This window comes from Dendroctonus ponderosae, unplaced genomic scaffold (genome assembly GCF_020466585.1).
Source record: "Dendroctonus ponderosae isolate FM_Combo_2020 unplaced genomic scaffold, Dpon_F_20191213v2 Dpon_F_20191213_8, whole genome shotgun sequence".
Classification (NCBI taxonomy): Eukaryota; Metazoa; Arthropoda; class Insecta; order Coleoptera; family Curculionidae; genus Dendroctonus; species Dendroctonus ponderosae.
Window position 1 is genome coordinate 9,462,868 of NW_026019016.1, and position 11,094 is coordinate 9,473,961.

General features: G+C 39.1%; 1 protein-coding gene across 1 annotated transcript in view; it reads left to right on the forward strand.

Moving 5' to 3' along the window:
• The first annotated feature begins 6 nt into the window (after positions 1-6).
• LOC109535952 overlaps positions 7-11,094 on the forward strand; it is a 41,274-nt gene continuing 30,186 nt past the window's right edge. The window contains exons 1-2 of the mRNA XM_048669225.1: positions 7-3,840; positions 7,858-7,929. Coding sequence (XP_048525182.1) covers positions 501-3,840; positions 7,858-7,929 — 3,412 coding nt within the window. The 5' untranslated portion in view covers positions 7-500. The remainder of the gene's footprint in view (positions 3,841-7,857; positions 7,930-11,094) is intronic.

Sequence of the window (11,094 nt, forward strand, 5' to 3'; positions counted from 1 at the left end):
TACCAATTGTCGAGAAAGTAGATGATCAGAAAGACGCTCTCACATCTTCATTGCCTAAATCTCCCGAGTTCATTAAAGACGCGAAACTACAAATTGTCGAGAAAGTAGATGATCAGAAAGAGGCTCTCACATCTCCGTTGCCTAAATCTCCCGAGTCCGTGAAAGACGCGAAACTACCAATTTTTGAGAAAGCAGAAGATCTGAAAGAGGCTCTCACATCTCCATTGCCTAAATCTCCCGAGTCCATTAAAGACGCAAAACTACAAATTGTCGAGAAAGTAGATGACCAGAAAGACGCTCTCACATCTCCGTTGCCTAAATCTCCCGAACTTGTTAAAGACGCGAAACCACAAATTGTCGAGAAAGTAGATGATCAGAAAGAGGCTCTCACATCTCCGTTGCCTAAATCTCCCGAACTTGTTAAAGACGAGAAACTACCAATTGTCGAGAAAGTAGATGATCGGAAAGAGGCTCGCACATCTCCTTTGCCTAAATCTCCCATGTCCATTAATGACGCAAAACTACCAATTGTTGAGAAAGTAGATGATCGGAAAGAGGCTCTCACATCTCCATTGCCTAATTCTCCCATGTCCATTAAAGACGCGCAACTACCAATTCTCGAGAAAGTAGATGATCAGAAAGACGTTCTCACATCTCCATTGCCTAAATCTCCCGAGTCCATGAAAGACGCGAAACTACCAATTGTTGAGAAAGCAGAAGATCTAAAAGAGGCTCTCACATCTCCATTGCCTAAATCTCCCGAACTTGTTAAAGACGCGAAACCACAAATTGTCGAGAAAGTAGATGATCAGAAAGATGCTCTCACATCTCCATTGCCTAAATCTCCCGAACTTGTTAAAGACGCGAAACTACAAATTGTCGAGAAAGTAGATGATCAGAAAGAGGCTCTCACATCTCCGTTGCCTAAATCTCCCGAGACCATTAAAGACGCGAAACTACCAATTGTCGAGAAAGTAGATGATCAGAAAGACGCTCTCACATCTTCATTGCCTAAATCTCCCGAGTTCATTAAAGACGCGAAACTACAAATTATCGAGAAAGTAGATGATCAGAAAGAGGCTCTSACATCTCCGTTGCCTAAATCTCCCGAGTCCATGAAAGACGCGAAACTACCAATTGTTGAGAAAGCAGAAGATCTGAAAGAGGCTCTCACATCTCCATTGCCTAAATCTCCCGAGTCCATTAAAGACGCGAAACTACAAATTGTCGAGAAAGTAGATGATCAGAAAGAGGTTCTCACATCTCAATTGCCTAAATCTCCCGAGTCCATTAAAGACGCGAAACTACCAATTGTCRAGAAAGTAGATGATCAGAAAGACGCTCTCACCTCTCCATTGCCTAAATCTTCCGAGTCCATTAATGACGCGAAACTRCCAATTGTCGAGAAAGTAGATGATCAGCAAGAAGCTCTCACATCTGTATTGAGAGACGTTGGCGCTCTGAAGAGTACAGTATTATCGGAGTCAAAATTAACTAACAGAACAGTTTCGGACAATTCAAAACAGCGGGAAACCGTTTCTACGGAAGCAATAAGTAATATTGCCGGTTATGAAAATTTTGATAAAAGTAGAACTTTGCAAACCGTATCCACCGCGATCCACTTATCGGAAGAGAAACAAAAAAAATCCTCCGAAAAATCCGTTGCTTTTAAAGATAAAGATTTAGTTGAATTTTCTAACAATGTGGCAGATGTATCGCGTAAGAAACATTTTAAAGGTAAATCGATCGTTTCTGATCCTCCAAAACGTGACACTAAATCTTCCAAGGTTAGCACTGGCTCAATTGCTACTAAACATAAAACTGAAAGCTCCTCTTCCTCTGTTCTAAAGAAACACACCTTCAGTTCTGAAAATAAATCACTCACTAAAGCAAGTGAGGAAATTAAAGCCGATAAAATTACAGATTCTTCAATGAGAGTAATAAAAAATGCTAAACGCCAAAAAACGTCGAATGGATACTCTGCTCCAAAAATCAAAGTTATACAACATGCCTCGGCTCCTAAGACGAATTCCGAGGTCGCACACGGAGAAGTATCAAAGTGTTCTGAAACAGATCCAGAACCGTATTCCTCCGAATCCGATGTCGAAATATCGACCCAAAAGTCTCAACATGCTTCTCGTTCGTCTGAGAGAACCAAAATCTATAAGCAATCTGGTGCTCGGATGAAGATGGACGATAATACTTCGGAAGCTAAACAGATTAAAGGAAGTGCCATTCCTAAGTTATACAGCCCTCGGCGTTCTAGCAAAATCCAGCCTTCCAAGGCGGGGAGTGATGCAGACATCAGTTCTGACGATGAGAAAAAAATTGTAAAAGAAAGAGTGCTTAAGAAATCATCCAAACCTAGACATTCAAGATCCCCAGATTTGCGACGAGAATCGCCTCATATATTTCCGGTGGCCGTAGGTAAAAAGAAAGTATCAATTTCGAGCAACGAGGGAGCTTCTAAGAGCTCTAGCAGCGACACTCCTGCTAAAAAACAAAGTTATTTAAAAAAGAAAATTGAAGTTCAAGAGGTGGTCAGAACTTCATCACCAAAAAAATACGATAGCCGCATACATGGCTACATGATGTCTACAGTTTCCAGAGACATGAAAATCGATAAACCCCATATAAAGGACAAAAAAGAGACCGATAATTTCAACCAGAAAGTTAAAGGAAGCAGTAAATTCACTGGATTGAAAGTACCAGAAGCGGCAAGTAAGATTGACGAACGGAAAAGAGTTGACTCTAGAAGCTCATATGGCATGCACACGTCTTCGCTTGGGTCTAAGAAAGTTTCTTCCAGAGAAGCAACACCAACGAAAGTTTTGAAATCTAAAGCCAGTACAGCCAGTAAAGCGGCAACTAGTGCTGAAGCACTCATCACATCAGAGTTACCTAAAGTGACTACTTCAATTCAAACCCGTGAAGTGCAAACTAGAGAAACTGAAAGCGCGAGTAAAAAGAAACAAGATGATGACACTGATGGCAAATTTTACAAAACCGATTACAAGGCTCTGGCGGAGCTTCGAAAAGCCAGTCCATCCCCTACTAAACTTAAGCGTACAATTTTAAGCGAACATATCAAAAAGCATCCATTCCATAGCAAAGACCCGTCCCAAAAGTTTGATATTGAGAAAACCGTCCAGTTCTCAGATCGCATTCGAAGTCAATCGGTCATTTCAACGCAATCCCGTGAATTTCCGGACGAAGATCGTAAGAGCACGAGCCCTACATCACTGCCGGGTAGTCCCATCAGAGTCCGAAGCGCTAACGGAGGCGCAAAAATAACATCAGAAGTTTTCACTAGAACTGAGCACCATACGGGGTCTATTGAAGTAATTTACCGGCAACCGTATGAGAACATCCGTCGTGTTGCTTCTCTGTTGAAAAACGAAACCGAGTTATCATTGATTGACACTACTGATTCTAGCTTATCAGAATCTGTAGCGCTACCAAGCAGTCCATCTGATCACGACGTCAGTTCTGATGCGAATGGAAAAATGAAATCCGTTTCTCCTACATCTCCGTGGCACCGAAAATCTCTAGAAAACGCGCACAGAGTCTCCGATTTAATAACTTGCGCAATTCCATTTGGAGACACTCTACAGCCCTGTGAAGATGCAAGCCTGATCCTTGCCAGGCAGATGGTCTTGGCTCAATACGACAAAAAATCTGCGGAAAGTATAAAGTCAGACGAGTCGGTACCTAGACCTTCCGAGCAAAAATCCGAGGAGCGACTGTCACCGATAATAAGCGTTGAAGTTGTATCTCCTCCGAGACAGAAATTCAAGTTTGCGTATGAAGAAGGAATATTGAAAGGAGATACAACACAAGGTAACACATCTTCAGTGTCGCCTGATATACCGATGTCATCCTACAGCATGGCTTCTCGAATAGACCCACGCAAAGAGGTATAATTCCTTGTAATATAGATTAGTAGTGCTTTTTAGACAATGACGCCATACATTTTTGTCCAGAATAGAGGTTAAGTGCATGTTAGCGTTATCCCTTAAGTTAGTAAGAGGATCGCTTCCAATGCATGAGCTAGAAATAGATTTAACTAAGAATGGAATGTTCTATTCTTGGCTTTGTCCTAGATTAAAAATTAACGTGATGTCTTCAAGCAAACTCCACCTGAATATTGGAATTGGAATTCTCGGATAACAGAAAATCGGTATGGGGTTCGGCTGCATTTCTTTAAATATTGATGGTCAGTTTCCCCTTGAAAATATATTTTGAGTTAGACCATTTGCTCTGAATTATTATAGACCTTAATAGCCATTTAAATGAAAACGATATTTGCGTGACCTTAATCAAATTCCCACAAATATATAGATTGTTTTGGTAGAAATTGTGAAGTCCTTATCAGTTTTTTGTACAACTGAAAGTCGATCCAACATGTAAATATTTGCACATTATAATATTGTTTCTGTGCAAATCACTATTTAGATCTCACTGGAAAACTAACATTAGGCAATTCTTAATAGAAACGGATCACACATCAAGGGTACATGGCAGAAGCTTATCAACTCAGCTCACTATTTTCTGGTTTATTTTCTTTAGATTCTATTTAAAGGATATGTCTATGTCCGGTGGCATACCCCAAATAAACATCACCGCTGAAGTCGACGAAGACGAAGACGATAATGATCGTGCTCTTTTAAGTCTTGCTGAAGCACTAACCGATGTGGAGGACCTCTTTGAGGAGGATCAACCAACCACACGCCCCCCTAAGCAAGGAAAAAGCAAACTCAAAATTAAGCTGCCTGACGATGATGGTTTAACTGACTTCGAAGACTTTGAAACATCTTCTGAGGAAGAACACGGCAGCCTAGTTGAACATCAGACACCTATTTTGCTTGCCGACTTAGACATCGAAGCCCCTATTACAGAAGAAAGCTATAAAAAGCACTCGAAAGGACGGAAAGGAAAAATGCGAATGAAAACCGAGTTTGCCACAAAACAAAAAAGCTTCTATCAATCCGATGAAGGAACTGAATCAAATGAGGAAGATGTGGGCACTGAAAGCGAAGGTTACGAAACAGATTCCAACTATCAGGAAGATATCCCTGAGACGGAGATTGACTTTGCAGCATATCGAAGTCAATATTTAGTAGCAGATGATGGCAATTCAGGACTTTCTTCCGTCAAGTCTTCGGTCTCAGATTTTTCGGATTTTGAAACTAAAGACTTAAAATTGCCAGCGGGAAAATCGACGCTAGGCATAAATACTCCCGAACAAGGAGACATCACTGACTGTGAATTCCTAGAATCTGAAACGGATAGCGACACGGAAGTAAAGAAAGCGAAACCTAGAAGAAGGCGTAATAAGGCCCAGAGAAAGCCCCATGCAACTGATGTAGAGGATATCTACTTTTCAGGTGATGAACGCGAAAATAAGCCTATCAAGCGACAGAAACGTAAAACTAAACATATGCTAGCAAAATATGATACTATGCCGTTTGACTCGGAAAATGAAGACAATATTGATTTGCCTTTCCCTCTTTGCAAACAAGTTGCAAAAAAAAACGAACCATCTTTGAGAATTCCAGAATTTGATACCACTTTTCACACCGATGTTGAAGATTTTGAAGAAGATCAGGATTTACCAGACATAGAAAGTAACATTGTTGATGAAGACGCTATGCAGCAAAAACTTCAAGAGGTGGCAATGGGTTACGGTGAGGTTAATGAAGGAAGTGGTAACATTGAAAACCACAGCATATACAGGTGCTCTGTGGTTGCAGGGATTAGTGATTCAAAAGGAGATCAAACTGACGAAGAAACCTGCAACTCTGAAGGTCATTGCGATCATGACACAACTTTAAACCGTGATAAACTTGATTACAAAATCAAATTCAGCCCATCCATTTCGATCATTTCAGGAAGAAGTCGAAGCAATCGCTTGGCACTTCCTCTAAACCCTGAAGAACCTTTAACAGACTGTGAAAATATTGACAGCTCACCAGAAGAGACGCCAATAAAGGCAATTTCTGTTGCACTTGTGCAACTCCAGGAACAAACTGACGAAGAAGAATTCTCTGATAATGACGAATTCAAAATCGACGAGCAAGAAATCGAACTGCCACCTCCCACAAGAAATTTAATTTTGATTGAAGAAAATGACTCTTTAGTGCCGACTATTCGTATCTTACCTTTGGATGGCTTGGAGGAAAATCAAGAACAAGAACATTTTGGAGATCCTCAAGCTACGGATGAAGAGAGCATTTCTGACGTGGAGGATATTCTTGAATCCGCCAACTCAAGATCGGTTACTCCTGATTTGCCTATGATGGATGGCGGGCTGGTGCGAGTTCTGGAAAATGAAAATACGCCCCGAAACTATATAATCCAGAATTCAAACGGTTCAGTCACAGACACCGAGGAGGTTATTTTGGAAAACAACCCCAAAAGACGCAGAGCTCCAAAGTTCAAGTACATGTTTGAGAAGAGCTTGGGGAAATCGAACACATTGTCTCCGTCAGCCAGCATACCTGCTGCGGGATTAACGGACACAGAAGATTTATATCTTAGCGATGAAGAAAAAGGAAAATTTTCAAGTCTAAAGCCTATAAATACTGGGGAGGGTGGTTTAACGGATACTGAAAATATCGATTTGTCTGAAGATGATTATGACATGTCGGGGTTTAGGCCAGCTTCGGCAACTCCTCAGCACTTGCGAGCCCTGGAGGGAGAGAATGTTCTCTTGAAAGAAAGTTCTGGTTCATTATCACATAAAGATCAGATGGAGCTAAAAAAGTGCGTTTCCAATGGCGCCAATAACTTTGCAGCTCCCGCGACGCCTGCCTCAAGCGATAGCGAAGACATGATGGCATCAGCGGAAGAAGATCTTGAACCCCCAAAATTGCAAGGAGTCGCGAAGCCTCTAAAAGATTTGTATCAGCCGGATCAAAAGGTTCTGGGCGAACTTACGAGGAACTTCAATTCAGAAACCCCCGAAGAAGTGATGTACCTGAAAGGTGGCGGTTACAACGATCCTGAAACGGATATTGATTGTTTACAAGACGAATCGGCTTTTGGCGATTTGCATGGTCTAAGCAAACCATCTGGTGACGATCATCAAATCGAACAAATATTTTTTGAGTTTGAGAAGTTTTCGGTCGCTTTTGGGTACAAAGGTAATAAAGGCCTTGATTATATGTATATGTATGAGCTAAAAATTGTTTGTCCATTGAATCCACACTTAGGCAAGTAAGTAATGCTTTAGATGTTTGGTTGGCATGCCAGGTAGAGCTGATGACACACTCAACTAGATTTAGTGTTTTGATCTTTTTTTTTGTCAATATGGTACAAAATATGCAGTTTAGCAAACTGAAAAAACTGTTTAAAAACGACGTGGACTGAAAAAGCAGGAATCGGATTATTATTGTGAGTTATTATCACTGGTTTATTGCTTAAATGCGAATGCAGTTTCATGTGGTTACATTTATCGTTCTAAAATCTGACAGTCTATGGACCTGACCATATGTACTTTTAAACTCAGACAAATGATGATTTTTCCTAACGATGAATACAAACATGTTATATTTGCATCTCTGAATAGGATGGGGGCAATGAAACAATTTTGCAGAACTGCAGATATTTAGTAACAGAACTGTTGATAATACACAAAGTAGCTCGATTCTTACAAAGCAACTAACAAATAAGTTATTCATGCAGGCTCCTTTATCACTGTAAATCAATTACTAGATGAAAAATAGTTACATTTATAAAATATGCCATCTTAGAAATAGTTTTTTTATTCAATTTCCTGGCTTTTATAGGGCTTTGAGTTCATTTTCTATTGGGACTTGACCTGATGTAGTAAATTAATTACGTGTTTGTTTTTAGATTGGGACTCTTCCAGAAAGTCAGCAGACATCGCCGACCCAGCATCATTAGAAAAAGACGCAGCACAGCAAGGTAAGAGCAAAGTGATTGGTCGATATTATTGATACATATACAAATTATTTAAACAATTCAGTATTTTTTATTTAATATACAGAATATATCAGATGTGTCAATACTTGTACATTTGAATGTAATTTAATTCAGGTGTTAAGTTAGGGGCATCACCATCTATCATGTTATTTTTTATTTCGGTTTATTTTACGTGTTTTTGTAAAATCCAAGCCAGAGAATGCTTTTGGTGCATAAGAACGCGATTCTTGGTTTCACTGTAGCAAAGTAAGACGAAAATGCTTGTTTAATTATGCATAAGTTCTTATTTTGATAATTAAATCTATATTTTGATATACAAATCGACATTCACGCAGATTTAAAAAAGCATGAGCATGATGCACAAATATTTCTTTATGTTTTCAATTAAATTTCTTCCATACAGGGTGACCTAAATTACTCGTTGGTTTGTCCTTTTTTTGAAGTAGATACGAACATAGAGCTCTATGAAATAAAATTTGCTTATTGACTTTGCGCGAAGTACCCTTAGAAAAGGCCATTTAACATTAATTAAGCTAAAACATTATATCTTGAAACTAGATTAATGTTAATAATTATTATGACGATTATTAGTTTAAACTGTTCAATGCGGTTTGTTTGGAGGCTTTGGAATAGAGCTTAAATCCTAAATTTCAACAAAAGGTAGTCCTTACTATTTCTCTTAGAATAGATCGATAGATCACCCTGTTCACATTGGACCGAATTTCAATGTGTTTATTAAGAATAGCGGAAAGTTTAATAGTTTCAATTCTCGCTGTTTATACGGAGACCATTGCAAAGTTTGCCATCCGTTTCTTCATCTTTAAACTGTACGAGTTTTAAATTAACATATTTGCATCATCTACATTTACAGACATTTATTTATAAAGCGGTCTTTATATTCCGAAAAGTGCACCGTTCAAACCCACTTTTCAATAGTATTTTAATCACAGAAATGAGCTCGAAAGTAAGAACAATCTGAATCACAGATATTCTTTGAAATTATTATAAGGAATCCGATATCATTTGAGGGAATTTTCAAAGACTTTTGCCAGGACTCAATTCGACTCTAGACTCTTGAAAAAGTTCCTGATATTTTCATTTGCATTAACTCATTTGAATGCTTTTATGATTTCCTCACTTTCAATCATTTATTTTTGCCAGGTGAATACGTTTCGCTCTAAGTTCTGGCGGATTTTATTTCGGCTGATTACACACTTGAAATCGAAATAATGTTATTGCTGTTTATTCTTATTTCGCCTTGTAGGCCATTAATTTTATTATTACTCACATATCCTCAATAAACACATTGATATTTGCGTGCAATACTTTAATCTAGGATTGCTGTTAGAGTTAATTTGTGGCTTTTTCAATTGAAGAAGCTGGCACTAAACGATCGAGCACTAGTGGTAGCGATAGTAAGAATGATACTTTCACATCTGCTCCAACAGGTTATCGAGTTAAATTACAAATATTTATCACATTTTTACTTACAAATTCAGTTTTCGTGATTTGTAACTGTGAGATCAGAATTGCAGAGGCAGGAAAGTATCAACAATTATTTGCTATTTGAAAAGTATCGAGCACTGATCCAAGAAATTTCAATATCATCATTCATGCCTCATCAAACTTACAACGAACTGATATAGACTTAAAACCAAATTCAAATATTCTTACTTCAGTTTGGTTAATGTTAATGCATATAATTATTTTATTTGGTGCATGTTGCAGAATCAATTCTCAACGCAGTTTCTTGTGAAATTGAAACAAATCGCAATATGTCCCTTTCCGAAACCCCACATAAAACCGCTACCTATTCCCAAATCGATATAATTTTAGATAGAATGCTCGACGAAGTTGAACAGCAAGAGCAAAGCTTGTTTGGACTTGATCTAGATGTGCTGGAACCTCGTGATAGTCCATGCATCAATACGCTGGAACTAATTCCTAGCGCTGATGCTTTAATAGAAGTGCCTATTAAAAAATCGATTAAGATACCTAAGAGACATCCCAAAGTGTACGAAACCACCCAAACTATCAACGTTAAGCAAAGCGACGAAAGTCCGTATGAGTTGATGTCGTTTGGTGAGTCCAAAGAGGAGAGTCAACCTGAGGAACACGAATACGATCTAATACAATTCGAAGAGTTGAAAAAAGATGTCAAAACGTTGGCAAATGAAGTAATTTCAGTTCCAGTGGAAGGAGATGAAGCATGCTTTCTCCTATCACATGCTGATGAACAATATTTCGAGAAACCGTACACCAGCAACTACACAATAGAATTCTCCAAAGCAACAACTGCATCGGCAGAATCTCTAAATGACAGAGCAAGTACACCAGACAGTCAAACGTATCAAAGAATGGAGTCAATAGATCCAGAAGAACATGATTATGAGCCAATTGATACACAACATATCAACGACTTTGACTATCAGCTGCATGAAAACTGCAGCGATTCTAGTGATATATGGTGGGAAGGTACTTATAGAAATCTGAGCATTGTGCCCGAAGAGGACGAAGAAAATTTGAGCTTGTTGAGTAGTTTGTATTCCAATCCCAACAAATTCGTTTCAAAACCATATCCCGTTTTGCCCGAGACCAATGGAACGGAAGAACATCTTCTTTTAGTTGACTCACAAAAGTCGTCTATCGACGACGAAAGTAGTTCTTCCTCGTCTACCAGTCCTGATGAAGGCACTTATGATCTACGGGAAAAGGTTGTTAAAGCTGAAGTGAAATTGATGGTGAAAACTACCGATCGAGGCAGGGAAAACATTGAAATCCGCTCGGTGAGAGAATTTATGGATGATACGCCTAAGAAAACTCAGGCATCCGATAAACAAAAACAGCACAGACTAAAAAGCCAGACTCTACCATCGAGCCTTGGAGAAAAGTTTGCAAACTTTGGGAATAAGGTTTCCAATTTTCTGGACTTAAACAAAAGGAAATCTTACTCTCATTCTGCGTTAGAGCTCTCATCAGAAAAGCCGGACGAAATTGCAGGAACCACTATGATGGCACCCTCCTTTACGCTTCCCAGATTATTTATCAAACCTCAAGGCGACGAGATTTTTCCAAAAGTAGGTTCAGATTCGCTATTGTCCAGCAAAGAGCTTTCCAAAAGCAAATCGGAATTGATCGCTACTACAA